The following is a 16,510-nucleotide window of genomic DNA, read 5'->3' on the forward strand; positions in this document are numbered from 1 at the left end:
TAAGTAGTATTCTTATGGCCAAAGACTAAAATCAATGATGCAGAAAAATAAGTTTAGAAAAAAATATTTAAATTACCCATGATAGTAAACTTTATAAGAGAAGTCTAAGCCTTTCCTCACCGAAGTAGTATGACATCACCCGAAAATAACTAGAGTTTAATACTCCACAAACGATAGTTATATGGTAGGTTACGTATTTCAATGTACAAGTCAGCCCTCCATATCCCTGGATTCGGCATCCACGGACTTCATGTCCATAGATTCAACCAACTGCAGATTGCAAATATTTGGGAGAAAAAAAAAAAAGGATGGTTGTGTCTGTATTGAACATCTACTTTTTCTTGTCATTATTCCCTAAATAATACAGTATAATAATTATTTATATATCATTTACATTGTATTAGACATTATAAGTAATCTACAGATGATTTCAAGTATACAAGAGGATGTGTGTAGGTTATATACAAATACTACACCATTTTATATAAAGGATTTGACCATATGTGGATTTTGGGATCTGTGGGGGAGTCCTGGAACCAATCCCCCATAGATACTGAGGGATAACTGTATTTATTTTATGCACTCACACTAGAAAACACAATAAGGTCTCTGGATATTAGTTAACATATGCTTTCTTGGGAAACTCTTCTAGTTGAATCAACAGTAAACATAATCAAAAGTCATTAAAGGCCTAAGACTGGGGAAGAATATAGTTAAATACACCTAAGAGATTAAAAACAAGCTTATGTGGGTAAAGTGATATGCAGAAATTTGTTGATGAAAACTAGAAAAAATGTAAGGTATTTATAGGGCTCCATCTGCAATGTTTTACATTAAGTCAAAGAACTCTTCTAAATATGGAAAATGAAAACAGTCAAATATGGTATGGTTTATGTGATGTGATATGCTGATAGATCAAACAGTTAACACACGCACATTCACACACTCACACATACATATCCAACAAATCATCAGGCCTATCAGACAGTACAGTATAAACCGGGCACTAATTTCTCTCACTGAGCAAAAAATAATGCTGGGAAAACCACCATGCTCAATTTTTTGAACAATTTAATAACCATGAAAATCAACAACTACTAAAGCAATGCTTCTAGAGAATTTTGGAAGCAAGATATTTAAGCAGCAATTTAAGAGCATTATTACTACTATCAGGAATAATCTATTTTCTACTCTAACCTACTTAAGAAATGATACAGTCCCAGAAATAATGGTGAGTCACTAAAGCAGGGATTCTTCCACAGGAGGTGGGCATAGCACGATATACAGAAAGACTGTGTAAAAAGCCTCAGGAATTCTGTTATTAGTCTCCCTCCACCCAAAATCCTAGGACATCCTTCTACCACACTGAATCAATGTTAGAAAGCATTGCTTGAAAAAGTAGTTTCAGGTTAATTACCATCACTAACTAACTAGTGGACAAAGGTGACACAAACCCAAGAAATGAAATGACAAACGTTCTAAAAGATTAACAAGTATTACAAATAATAGCAGTAAACAAAAGACATGATCACGAGCATTCTAGAAATGAAAAGAATTGACACTTCAGATACACTGAAGAAATGCATAAGTGGCTATAATCTTTGAATATGAATAAGAAAATAGACATTCATATTTTTGGTGTATTGATTGATTTAGAAGTATAAACTATACATACACGAACAACATTAAGAAAACACTAAGTTTTTCAGATCTATATTTTAATCTGATTAGGAACATTGCTTCTGCAATAAAGGTATGTATCTTTAGTAATGAAGATACTCAGTAATCTAGTCTAAAACATTCCCCACACATATTTAAATACACCTATTCAAAAGAATTTCTATGAGCCATGTATGGATTGACGTGAAATTGGTAGCTGAGAAAAATCTGTTCTGTTGTATATATAGTAGTGATGATATTATATGGAGCAATGATGTCTTAGCTTAAAGAGCCCATATTATCTGGGTGATTTTATCTAAACATGTTGTTAAATATTTCATATACATAAATAATATATATTATAAATTTATACATGAAATATATATGGAAAAATTCAAATATAATATAGTATTATTCAGGAACACTTTAATGCAAATTAAACAGAAAAATAACACGTTTTAAAATTATAAACATTTTTTTAAAATCCCAAACTGTATTCATTAAAATTTATTCATTGCTTAGTGAACTGATCAATCCTACTTAACTATGCATCTCAATTGCCAAAATGTCATATCCACCGTGTATAAATTTTATAAATTGGTTACCAAAAATATTAGCAAAAAAGCAGAATGTATCTCTATTAAAACTATTACTCCTAAGATGATAGGGCTTAATTTATGGCCACTACCTTAGGGGATGTTAGCAAATTTTTAATTGCTCTTGATTTCATTTTATTTCAAACTGTTTAACTAAACAGTCAACGTTTGAAATAAAACAACAAAATAACTTAATTTCAAAAGGGGGCTTGATTCTTTTAGAATGACAAAAGGGAGAAAAATGACTAGCTAAATTATTAAGACAAGGAAAACAAACACTGATTATTACATATTATCAAGACATAAATTTTACAATGAAGAATATTAAAAAATAAAAACCACCAAAGTTTTACCTCTACACAGGCTTTCATCCCTGAGGCAGCAGCATAGTGCAGGGGTGTGTTTTTTTTGTTATCAACAGCATCAATAGCTGCTCTCTCATATTCACCCTGGTCAAGTTTTGCTCCTTTCCATCTTAAGATCATCTGCAAACAATCTGCTCTTCTAAAATCATCTTCTGCGGGGCGTGCTAAGCGAGGATGAAGGGCTCCTTCAGATATCATAATTTGAGGTCCCATACACAACAAATGCATAGATGTTTCATTGTGCACATTGCGTTTATTTGGATTACCATCTCTACCAAAAAGAAAAGTCCTAAAATGGAAAGGAAGGAAAAAAAGGATGAAAATCATAGAAGATAACAAATTTAAAAGATAAACTCTACTCCTAATCTGATAATCCAATTTCTACTGAAGTGTTTTGTTTACAATAGGTTGAATAACTAATTCTTATAGTTTTAAAAAACTCTATTCTAGAACAATATTAAAAACAATAAACTTGAATATCTTTAAGTACTTGCTAATAAAAGGGTAGGGAAAAAGGAAGACAAGAGAAATGAAAGGGTTATGGGAATAGAAAGGAAAAAAAAAGCAAAGTGGCAATTTACAGATTAATAAGTCAGTTACATAATTGTCTTAGGGTGCATTAAACATTTCACACCAATTTTTTTCTTCTTCCTTAATTGCTCTGCTGTATTTCTCTTGTATACATATTTATTTAATGAGGAAGGTGACAACCAATATAAGAACAGCAAGTAATGCCTAAGTCTGAGACTAAATTTTAAATTTGGAAACAATTTTCTCTACCTGAAGATCATCAGTTAGGCTTTGACATAATAAGGCTTATATTTATACAGTACCTTAGTCTACATGAGCTGCTCTAACAAAAAATACCATAAACTGGATGGATTATAAACAACAAACACTCATTTCTCACAGTTCTGGAGGCTGGGAAATCCAAGATAAAGACGCCAGCATATCTGGTGTCTGGCAAGGTCCCGCTCCTTTTAGAGGCCTTCTCACTGCGTTCTCACGTGGTAGAGGGGGCAAGACAGCTCTCCAGAGCCTCTTTTCTAAGGGTACTCAGTACTCACTAATCCCATTCATGAGTTAGCCTCGCTGGTATGAGAAAAGACTAAACCTGTTAGGATGGCCATTATCAAACAGTCAAAGATAATTGTTGGCAAAAATATGGAGAAAGGGGAAGCTTTGTACACTATTGGTGGAAATGTAAATTGGTACTGCCATTATGCAAAACAGTATGGAAGTTCCTCAAAAATTAAAAATAAAACTACTGTATGATGCAGCAATCTTACTTCTGGATTTATAGACAAAGGAAATGAAATCACTATCTCTGAGAGATATACTCACTCCTATGTTCAGTGCAGCATTATTTACAATAGCCAAGACACAGAAACATCTAAATATCCATTGATGGATAAAGGGATAAGGAAAACGTGGCATGTACACAATGGAATACTATTCAGTCTTTCAAAAAGAAGGAAATCCTTCCCTTTGTGACAACGTGAATGACCCTGGAGGACATTTAACTCTGAAATGAGCCAGACATAGAAAGACAAATACTGCAAGATCTCACTTATATAAAGAATCTAAAAAAGTTTAACTCATAGAAACAGAGAATAGAATGGTGATCACCAGGGGTCAGGCAGTAGAGGAAATGGGCTAAAGGGTGTAAATTTTCAGTTGTTAGGTGTATTAAGTTCTCGAGACTGATGTACAGAATGGGGACTATAGTTATTAAAATAATAATTATGTATTGTACACTTGAAATGTGCTGTGAGAGGAGATATTAAGTATTCTCATCACACAAAAAAGGTAACTATTTGAAGTAATAGATATGTTAATTAGCTTGACTGTGGTAATCATTTCACAGTGTATACATATATTGAAACATCACACTGTACACCTTAAGTACAAACAATTTTTGTCACTTATACCTAAATAAAACCAGGGAAAAATTTGATCTGTGATTCTCTCTGTACTACCTAAATAAATTTCCAAAGACAAAATAATACATAGATTAAAGAAATTAGGGTTGTTTATTCTTAGGAAAGGAGAGCAATAAGGTAATTTCTGATTCTAGTATAGGATCTTAAAAGCTTTAAGTAAACAATTATGAGCCATTGTTCTTCAAACAATTAAGAAAAAAGAAAACATCTGAAGATTTCACATTGAAGTTGTAAAAATATAAAGTTAAATATAAAGTATATGGCCAAATCATAAAAGTAATCCAAACTGGTTAACTAAAAGAGAATATAAAATCATCTTTTCTATAAGTTTTAAAACACTCATTCAATGGAATGATAACCACATGATGGGGACAGACAGATATATTCCTGCTTAGAGGAACCAAGAGTATTGACCAGATAAGCAGTTCTTAAACATTTCTGGTCACAAGACCATTTTACAACTTTAAAAATGACTGCAAGTTCCTAAGACTTTTTGTTTATGTGGGTTATATATTAATTTTAAAAAATCAAACCCATTACACATTAACTATACATAACATTTTTAAATAAAAAATAACTATCTTTTAAAAAACTGGCTGGGCACAGTGGTTCATGCCTATAATCCCATATAGCCAGGTATGATGGTGTGTGCTTGCAGTCCTAGCTATGAGGAGGCTGAGATGGGAGGATCACCTTAGCCTAAGAATTAGAGGCTACAGTCAGCTATTACTGTACCACTACAGTAGCGGTGGGTGACAAAGCAAGAAGACCCTTTTTTTAAAAAAAAAAAATTAAGTGAAAAGAGTGGCATTGTTTTTATATGCTTTCAAATCTCTTAATGCCTGGTCTAACAGAAGACAGTTGGGTTTTCACAGGATTCCATCTGTTGTAATATATTGTTTTGGTTCAAGTATATGAAGAAAATCCAGCCTTAATTATATAGTTAGAAAAGGGAGAATTGTTTCAAAATTGCCTTTTCAGATAATTGTGAATATTCATATTTGATACTATATCAAATATTCAACAAGTAGTAATTTCTTAAACGTTAGCTGCAATGTAGTATATGAAACCGTATCAAATGAACTTTTTGTACTGTTATATTAAGATCCATTAGTCTATCTTACATTTTGAATAAATTGTTTACCCATGTATAATTTTTTAAGAATCGTACACTGATCTTCTGAAAAATATTGATTCACTGAGTTAAGATGATCTTCCAGATGTTACATTTCTTTATACAATATAAAAACCAAAATTATATCAGTTCATATCACTGCTAATCTTATTAGAAAAGTCTCTAAGTAATGAGAAGTTGTCAAGCTGAGGGTAGTGAATATTACGTTTTCCAAAATTTTAACATTCACTTGAAAGCTCAGATTTCATCTTTAGCAACAAATACTGGCAGTAGTTTTCCTTGAAATGACAGACTCAATTCATTTTGAAGAAAATGTCAGCCAACCACCCAAGTCTCAATAACCATCGTTTTTTTTGCTGTTGTTAGTCATAGAATTGGGTTCCATGAGAAAAGTGGTTCAATTTACAATTCAAATAACAGTGCAAGTGCTCTTCCTCAAAGTATCATCACACTTCCATATGTAGCAGAAGAGTTTTATGCATACTTCCTATTTGTCACACAGAGTATTGAAAAGATGTGTACTCAAGGATGGAGATTAATTAAAATTAATAATCTTATTGCTCCATCAAAGGTATTTTTTAAGTGAAACTGGCTTTTATTTGTCTAACTGTAAGTACCTACAGTGATGAATACAATGATTACTGGCACAGTTTTGTGTCGCTGCCTTAATTCATCTAAAGGCACCAACAGTTTTACCCTCCATTTTGTGTACTACCACTGCAAATGCCAACACAGTAAAAAAGGAAAATAACATCTTTTATTATCATAAAAATAGTTTTGACCTCATGTACCCTTTGAAAGAGTCTTGGGATCCAAGAGTCCTCAGAAAACATTTTAACAATTACGGGACTAAATGACTTTCTTACATAATGTTTTCCAACTATACAAAGTATATTTGTAAGTTATACTATAAATGGCTAAAAAATATTTTGCTAACATAGTTAGATAATTAGATAGAATGAACAATATTTGATAGCACAACAAAGTGACTATAAACAACAATAAGTTAGAGTATACTTTAAAATAACTAAAAGAGTGGAATTGGAATGTTCCTAACACAAAGAAATGTTAAATGCCTGAGATGATGGATATAACAATTATCCTGATTTGATTAATTCACATTGTATACCTGTGTCAAACATCACATGTACTCTATAAAGAAATACAACTATTATGTGCCCATAATAATTAAAAATAAAAAATGTATATATTAAAGAAAAGCCAAAAAAAACCTTTACTACTTGGTTTCTTTTATGTTAAAATATACATATTATTTTAGTAATAACAACATTTAAATATATTTTACATTGGTATTCTAAATAAGTTTTAATGAACCATATACAAGACTTGCTATTAATTACTGAAGTGTTAAATATTAGCAGGCCAAATCAATAGTTTTATAATTTCTCTGAAAATGCTCCAAAACAAAACAAAAAGGTCATGTTAGAAAGCCTTAATATTACAGATTAAATAATAAATAAATCTACTGAGAACAATAGTAGATATATAGAACTATATTTATAATCTAGTAGAGATGAGTTTAATAATAGTAGCATGGCTTTAAATATAAATTGTAGAAATTTCAGAGAACAGAAAGACCTCAGGTCAGAATAGTTGGGGATGAATTAATGAATGAGGCAAAAACTGCATTAGGACTTAAAGGACAGATAATTACAGAAGAAAGAAGACATTTGAGAATCAAGGAGTAACAGGAATAAAGGTAAGCGGGTGCCGTTCCTAAAAGTGGAGAATGCAAGAGGGGAAGTGAATCAACCAATGTGAATGACAAGATTATATTAGAGAATAATGAAAAATTAGGCTAACTGGGTAAAATGAGGGCAGAAGTAAAGGGAGTTTGGAAGTCAAATAGAATAATGCGGACAGTAGGGTACTGTAATAACTTAAGACAGAAAGACCAATGAAAGGCTATGCTTTAGGAAGATTAATCTGTACATGAGATTATAAAAGGAACAGACTTGCAAAAAGACCATTACTTTAAGTATTAGGAACAGGGGTTAAGAGTAAACTAAGCTTGAGGCAATGGGAATGGAAAGAACTGTATCCAACAGTAAAACTTAGTGAACTATTTAATAGCAGGTTAGGAAAATGAGAAGAATAAGTCAAGGATGATTTGAAGATATTTAGGATTACAGAGGTAAGATGTAATAAACATTATTGAATATATATTATATGTTAGGCAGCATAATAAATATATAACACATTAATTGATTAATTGTCCTACAAGTTCTGTGAGATAAATGTCCATTTTACAGATAAGGAAACTGAAGTTCACAGCGACTAAGTAACTTGCCTTGCTAGTAAGTGGCCGAGGTAGTCCTGAAACATAGGTTGACATGACCATAGAGATAAGAAGCTATACAGCAAAGTGGTTCAGAGCCCAAAGTCTACTGTCATCTATGGGGGCAACTGGCTTTGCCACTTACCAACTGTGAGAGTTCTGACAAGTTGCTTAACTTTACTGTGCTCCGGTTTTCTCATATAAACAATAAACAATAAACTACCTTCTAGTGCTGTAAGGAGGATTAAAATAACACATGTAGAGCACTGTTAATAGAGCCTCAGAAAATAGTAAGCCTTCAAGAAAATAGTAAGCCTTCAAGAAATATTTGCTATTATTACATCAGTGCAATAGTCTGGTGTCATTAACATAGGGAAGACACAATTTTGGAAGGAAAAATGCAAAATTTCAAACAAGCTAAGTTGGAGATGGCTTCTAAGTAGGTATTTTTAGATAAATGCAAACAATGAGGTAACAGAAATACATACAAAATTCAAGATATGCTTGATAAAGTCATGCAGCTAAATGACCTACGTTATTTATGGAATTTTTCTTATTCACAAATCCTGACCTTAAAAATATTTTCTTGTGTAATGATTTTATAAAACTACTTACTCTGTGTAAGATATTATGCTAGATGCCAGAACTAAAAAAGAAGGTACATAAAATAAAGTTATAATATAGGTAGGCAGAGAGGAGATACACAAAATTGTAAAATACCATGAGGTAGACATAAGTGAGGCAAACAAATGAAAAACAGCTACAGAAGTTTTAAAAAAATGATGTTCCTATGGGTTGTGCCAATCTAAGAAGATAGACGTGGTATGCACACAACCTTGAGAGAAAGCAAAATTTAGATAATAAAAAGAAAGGCGAGGGGAGCAGGGAACGGCTGGGGAAACTCCAGGCCAAGAGAGCAGCATGGACATGGCAGACAGAATACTCATGGCATGTTGTGGAGATACCAAAGAGAACAGCTTAATTTGAACAACAATTTGTATACAGAAAAAACAGAAAAAATATTTACAGTTAAATGTTTTTTTGGTCAAGTTGTAAAGAGCTTTGAAGACTGGTTTTAAAGTTATATTTCACTGTATGAGCAAATTTCTTTCTATTCTAGCATCAGAATTCCATACCCACATAATCTACTTCTAAAAATATTGACTTGTTTTGTAACTACTAGTATATCCTTTGTTCCTTTTCTTTTATAAACTTGCAAATATCAGATATATTAAATAATTCCCATGGAATTAGGTAACAATCTTCATTATAAATATATTTGCTATGTCACTAATTCATTCTTGTTGAAGAAATATTTTTTAAAGTTCCTTAGTATTTCCAGTTTCAGGAAAACGTTCTGCTTTTAGAAAAGTCTTTTCAAGTAACTGAACCCCATTAAAGGAAAGGAAACTCAAAACTGATCATGACTAGACAAGGCAAGTGCACCTGTTTTTCAAATTAAAATAGCTAATCAGAGCTTAGACCTTTGCCTCTGGCAATATTCCCTGTAATTTTTTGATAGCTGACACGTACTTTTCTAGAATTAAAATGTTGTATAAGTTAAATATTGTACTAATATAAAGAATTCCTACCATGAAACATTGAGGATGAAAATATATTTATAGTAACAAGAATATGTGAACCAACCTCACTGCTAAAACTTTTGGTCTAGCTGGGCAAAGTGGTGCATACCTGTAATCCCAGCTACTCAGGAGACTGAGGCAGGAGAGTTGCTTGAGCCCAGGCATTTGACTCCAGCATGGGGAACATACATAGCGAGACCCCATCTCTAAAAAACTTTTGGTCTAATTAGGTATTATAAAGAAAATCATACTAAATTGTAGTAAAGAAAATCATAGCAAACAATTTAGGTATGTCCAGTTTTAGGGCGTTAACTCACTATAATACCACATAACATGTAGACAGGCCTGTATATATTTTCAAAGATCACAGTTCTTTTTTTTCCCTTTTACCAATTTATCAATTGGTTTACAGTAATACTTACCCTAATATTCTATTCATTCCATGTCTAGCAGCATAGTGTAATGGAGTATTGTGCTGGTAGGGCTCCCCATAAGATGTATTTGGATCAAGGGATTCTTTTAGTTGAGGGTTGTTTTCATATATTTGGCAGGCCAGGTTTTCATCACCATTGATGAGTGCTTTACGGAATTTGGTGGTTGTATTTCCCATGTTTTGTTTTGTTTTTTTCTGACAGGCAGTGGCACTTTCTTCCTTCTCCCTTCAGCCACTTCTTGAATGCTTCTGCAACATAGTTCACATTCTAATGGAGGAAAAGATATTTAAATTAGGTGGTAAGGCAATAATTATGAAGCAGTATCCTAAAGAATCAATAACACAATTAGGAACACTAATAAGATCTGGGATGCATACGTAAGAAAACAAATTATAATATACTTTACCAAATTTATCTTAAAAGCCATAAAAGTCTCAAATTTTTTTTTTTTTTTTTTTTTTTTGAGACAGAGTCTCACTCTGTTGCCCAGGCTAGAGTGAGTGCCGTGGCGTCAGTCTAGCTCACAGCAACCTCAAACTCCTGGGCTTAAGCGATCCTACTGCCTCAGCCTCCCAAGTAGCTGGGACTACAGGCATGTGCCACCATGCCCGGCTAATTTTTTGTATATATATATTTTAGTTGTCCATATAATTTCTTTCTATTTTTAGTAGAGACGGGGTCTCACTCTTGCTCAGGCTTGTCTCGAACTCCTGACCTCGAGCGATCCACCCGCCTCGGCCTCCCAGAGTGCTAGGATTACAGGCGTGAGCCACCGCGCTGGCCAGTCTCAAATTTTTAATGTGTCCAAATTAACTTCTTGTTAAACTGTTACAGTTTCCCACACAGAGACTGTTAAGGTTTCACAGACTGTACTCTGCACTATAAGTTATCTACTACGTATGTGAGCTTTTTAATTTTTTTCTTCACATGAGCAGGAAATGAGCTTGACTGAATTTTATGGTTGAATATACTTAAATTTCTATATAAATTAGGTGTAAGTCATACTCAGCCAATTTGTGCTATGTGAAAAATGTAGGAAATTTTGCTCAAATAAGAAATGCAGAAAGGGTGTTAAAATGCAGTAAAGTGAAAAAACTGCTCAGTACTTATAAGGACATCAGAGAAAAGACTTAAAATGTAAATATATGGGACTGTACAGTTCACTGATACTCATAGTCACAGCAAACTAATAAAATGGATTATCCACAGAACAATGGAAACAATGATTTTAAGACCGTTCAATTTATTTCCTTCTTAAAAATTCAAAACAAGACTAAGAACATCAAATGTTTATGCACACTATGTTTGCAAAGATGATAATGATCATATGGGCATTTCCTACTGAAGCAATGTGAGGTGGGTCAGGGAAGGTCACAGAAACAAACACTGGACTTGGCGCTTGAAATACCATATTTGCCTACACTAGCTGTATAATTTTAAGCAAGTTATTCACCCTCTAAAAGCCTTAGGAAGGAAAACAACCATTTCTTAGGGATGGCTGTGGAGGATTATCAGAGCTACTTTGTTTAAAGTACCCAGTACAGTTCTTGGTTGATGTGTTCAATAAATGCTAGTTTTGTTCTATTCCAATAAATGTTTCTGAATCTGTTCTTGAACTATGGCGGAAATTAGTGACAATGAAAATAGCACATGCAAAGACAGGTATGGAAAAAAAAAGGCCTACACAAGAAATGGCAAGTATAAACACAGTTCATGGTCTCTAGCATTGGATTAATAAAAGATAAAACTAAAAATAGGTTGGGGCCAAATAAGGAACTTATACTTTAACTGAAAAGAACAGATAATTAAAGGCTTTTATGCAGGGCAGTAATATTATTATTTCATGCTTTAGAAAATTAACTATTGTGACAGTGTAGAAGACAGATGAAGGGAGGAAATCTTAAGAGGCAGAGAATACAAGAGTCTATCATGTTACCCAATTAATTCAGTGACAGGCTGGGCACTAAAACACAGCTTTAAAAAACAGTTGAAAATAATATATATGTTGTTCAACTCAATCTTTGTACATTGTGGTTCTTAACCTTCGTTGTACGTCACAATAATCTAGAGAACTTCAAAGAGTCCTATTGGTCAAGCTAAATCTCAGACCACTTAAATCAATCTCTAGGGGTAGCACCCAGGCATTGGTATTTAAATTCCTTGGCGATTTCAATGTACAGACACCACTGTATAAGAAGCTTCTGGATCCCTCCAGCTGAATGTCAGGGTAAGACATTTGCCAAGCCTATCTCATAGATAGGCTTAGAAACAGCAGCACATTTTCTGTCCTACAACTATACTTAATGAGGACACCATTTGGGTCTTTTAAGGGTTGTTTATTATTGATTTTTTATTTTAAATATACAAATACATATGTATAGCAGAAATCTTTAAAATATGAATCAAGAAAAAGGACAACGTCCCCCATTGTCTATTTACTGAAAGATAACCACTGTTAGCATTTTGATAAAGAACTACCCTATTTAGGCCGGGCGCGGTGGCTCACGCCTGTAATCCTAGCACTCTGGGAGGCCGAGGTGGGCGGATCGTTTGAGCTCAGGAGTTCGAGACCAGCCTGAGCAAGAGCGAGACCCCACCTCTACTAAAAATAGAAAGAAATTATATGGACAGCTAAAAATATATATAGAAAAAAATTAGCCGGGCATGGTGGCGCATGCCTGTAGTCCCAGCTACTCGGGAGGCTGAGACAGGAGGATCTCTTGAGCTCAGGAGTTTGAGGTTGCTGTGAGCTAGGCTGACGCCACGGCACTCACTCTAGCCTGGGCAACAGAGTGAGACTCTGTCTCAAAAAAAAAAAAAAAAAAAAAAAAGAACTACCCTATTTAAATTTGTTTATATAAATGTGCATATATATTTGTATGCATATACACACTCTAAATATATATGCATTAATTGGATCATACCACATAACTTTTAGATTTTTATTTAATTTTTCAGAAGGTTGCTGAACCTTTGGCCTAAAGTACTACCTTTATTGTTTCATTTTGAATAAGAGGAGCAAATTCCTCTCTCCCACACTCTTTACTTATCACAATATACTACAGGGATTTTTCAGGGATAGCCTTGATTTTCTTTATTTTATTCTTTTGTTTTTCACAGAATCTAGAAGCCATGTGTTTATTCTCAGTGAAATAATTTGTGTTTTGTGGTACTGCTCTAAGCATTTAATAGTTTATTAATCTTAACAAGAACTCCATTCAGTTTATTGTACAGTTTTTTTTTGTTTGTTTGTTTTTGTTTTCTGCCCCACCCCCCAAGTGTATAGTTTTATCTATAACCAAATATAAAGAATATTATATGGGTTCTGAAGGGTCTTTCCTAAGGATTTGGAAACTTTCAGTTGTTTTGGTCTTAACTTCTCTGACAGAATGCAGCTCTAATTAAAAACATTTTCAGAGTTCTGTATTAGATTAATACTTAACACTTTTTTGGTACATTATTACTTTAGTGAAATGTTCTATAAGAAAAATAATTTGTACCTAAAATGTACAAAAAAAAATATCTAAGAAAGTAATGGTATCTTGGGGTACTTGTTTAACAAACATAACTTTAAAAAATCAATAATACTCTAAGTGTGCATTAAATATTACTATTAATCATGTTGAAAACATAATGACATTGAGATGGCTTTTTGTGGCTTTTAGCGATTTTCAGGTCTTTTTCTTTTTGAGTAGGGTCTCATTCTGTCACCTGGACTGGAATGCAGTGGTGCAATCATAGCTCATAGCAACCTTGAACTCTTGGGCTCAAGAGATCCTCCTACCTCAGTTTCCCAACTAGGTAGGACTACAGGCATATGACACCACACCCAGCTAATTTTTTTATTTTTAGTAGAGACAGGGTCTCATTGTGTTGCTCAAGTTGGTCTTGAACTCCTGGCCTCAAGCAATCCTCCTGCTTCGGCCTCCCAAAGTGCTGGGATTACAGGTATAAGCCACTGCACTGAGCCTCATTTTAAAAACGTGATCAATAAGCCTAAATGTCACCAGAAACAGTCATGGCTCCATTCCCCTAAGATTTAGCCTCACAAGTCTTGTCTACAAATTTGCCAGATGTGTCTGTCCTTTCACTTTTTCTTAGTCATAGCTATTATTGCTTGAAGCGATAGCTCCCTCTGTTTTAATCAAAACCTTAAATAATATTTCTCCAAGATAAATCTATGTATAGAGCTTTATGAGGCAAGCAATGAATTATTAAAGAGGCAAAAATAATTCCTTATTTTGGGTTTCTAAATCTTTACCAAAAAAACCTGGGCAAGGATTCATCATCTTTGAGTTGCAAAGCACAGCACTTGGTAAGTATTTAATGAAAAAAAAAAAAGAAAAAACAAGAAAGACAAATGTAGCCTGTCGATGGACTACAGAAAGCTTTACTTAATTTCTGATTAACCTTTAATTGTGAACAGCTCTGTAATTCTAGCTTTAAATCTTTGTCTGCTGACTTCCCCATTCATAGGTTAATAATCTGCAACAAAAACTCAGGTGTACTTAAGTTAACAAACTACTGCCAGAAATCTTTTACAGAAGACGAAGTTCTTTAGAAATAAATAACCAACTCTTATCTGTTTCCACAAAAGGAAATTATTTTTAGTCATGGCCTGTCGTTGTTGACCTAAACAAAATAACTGGCTCCCATTTTTCCTTTAACTAGATAGATAACATACATATATATAATATACATATACACACATACACATACTCAATTCACTGTTTTGCTGAACTACTGATAAGAATAACAATCTTAAATCTACAAATAAACTTCCCTTTAGCCAGTATAGAAACAAGCAGAAAATTCTTTCAAGCAACAGATCCCAACAAAAACCCATCCCACTCTAGGTTGAAATCAAAGAGGTGGGTTTCTAAGAAGATTCCAGAAAGCTCAAAGTCCAAAGAAATACTCTAATGGAGTCTGAAATAATACTTACAGAAAAGGAGAGTATGATTAAAAAAGAGATTCTATGAGAACTTTCAAGAGATAAAGTAAAGAAAAAAAGAAGCCAGGAAAAGTTGACACACTACAGCAGACCAAAAGCATGTGGGCAAATAATAAATATATTGAGCTATCAACTCTGTTCATTGGCCCATTTGATATATATTTATTGACCTATGGTAATTTTCATTTGTCACTGTGCATGAGAATCACCTACAGAGGTGACTGCATCTGGTCTTAGGAAAGATAAGGCCAGAGTGGGAATTTTAAAAGTTCCCCAGGTAATTATAATACACAAGTCAGTGTAGAACCATGGACTAGTTTTAAAACTATGCTAAGGCAAAGGTATTGGCAAGAAATGTGATGGTGAGGAGCAATTTAGTAGGAGTCAGACTGTTCCTATTTTACCCAGTAAGTTAACTTATTTGAATTGTTTCTTCATCTGTAAACCAGCAGTATTAATACGTACTTTCTTCAGTCAACAAATACAAATGAACAGATAAACATCACTTCATCTATGGAGTTTATATTCTAGTGGAGGTATATGGACAAACACTGTAAGGCTTCGATTTTATTCTGTGTACAATAGGGACTCATTGTAGGTTTTTGAGCGTGATCTTTCATAGGTCTTGCTTTAATATTTTTAGCAAAATGTATTTAAGATTTATCCATGTTGATATATAAATCAAGTCCAATCTTTTGTATTGTTGGGTAGTATTCCACTGTATGGATGTACCACTGTTTATTTAAACATTCATATGGTTTCATCATCTTTGAGTAGTAAAGTGCTGTTGTTGGTTCCAGTTGAGGGCAATTATTAGCAAGGTTGCCATAAAATTCCCATATAGATTTTGTGTGAACCTAAGTCTTAATATCTCTTGGGTAATATTCAAGAGTGGAATTGCTGGAGCATGTAGTAAGTCATATGTTTAACTTTATAAGAAACTACCAACTTGTTTTCTAGAGTAGGTATACCAGTTTTCATTCTTATAAACCACATATAAGAACAGTTGCTATAAATGCTGGGTCCTGGTCAGCATTTGGAATTGTCAGGGTTTTTTTTTTTTCTTTCCATTTTTGGTAGCCATTCTAACAGATGTGCAGTGGTATTGTACAATGGTTTTAACTTCCATTTCCCTAATGACTAATGATGTTGAACACGCTTTCATATGCTTATTTGCCATGCATACCCATCTTGATTTCTAAAGTGTTTAGATCATTTGCCCATTTTTAAGATGGAATATTATTGAATTTGAGTTCCTTAAAAATGCTGAAAAAAAGAGTCCTTTGTTAGAAATGTGATTTGCAAACATTTCTTCTAGTCCGTAGGTTCTCTTTTCATTTGCTTATTGCTATTTTTCACAGTTTTTAATGTTGATGAAGTCAAATTTATCAATTTCCCCCCACTTTATGAACTGTTTTTGGAGTCCTTTGTAAAACTCCTTGCCTAACCCAAATCACAGAGATTTTTCTCCTATATTTGCTTCTAGAAGTACTATAGTTTCAAGTTTCACATTTAAGTGTACGATCCATTTTGAGTAAATTT

At 33.4% G+C, this 16,510-nt stretch overlaps 1 protein-coding gene across 3 annotated transcripts in view; it reads right to left on the reverse strand.

Annotated features, from left to right (window-relative positions):
• ANKIB1 (ankyrin repeat and IBR domain containing 1) overlaps positions 1-16,510 on the reverse strand; it is a 147,650-nt gene that overhangs the window by 93,981 nt on the left and 37,159 nt on the right. For all 3 annotated transcript variants that reach the window (XM_069461713.1, XM_069461715.1, XM_069461714.1), the window contains 2 exons: positions 10,003-10,281; positions 2,609-2,909 (listed from right to left, as the gene is read on the reverse strand). In XM_069461713.1, coding sequence (XP_069317814.1) covers positions 2,609-2,909; positions 10,003-10,190 — 489 coding nt within the window. In that variant the 5' untranslated portion in view covers positions 10,191-10,281. The remainder of the gene's footprint in view (positions 1-2,608; positions 2,910-10,002; positions 10,282-16,510) is intronic.

Source organism: Eulemur rufifrons, chromosome 29 (genome assembly GCF_041146395.1).
Source record: "Eulemur rufifrons isolate Redbay chromosome 29, OSU_ERuf_1, whole genome shotgun sequence".
Classification (NCBI taxonomy): Eukaryota; Metazoa; Chordata; class Mammalia; order Primates; family Lemuridae; genus Eulemur; species Eulemur rufifrons.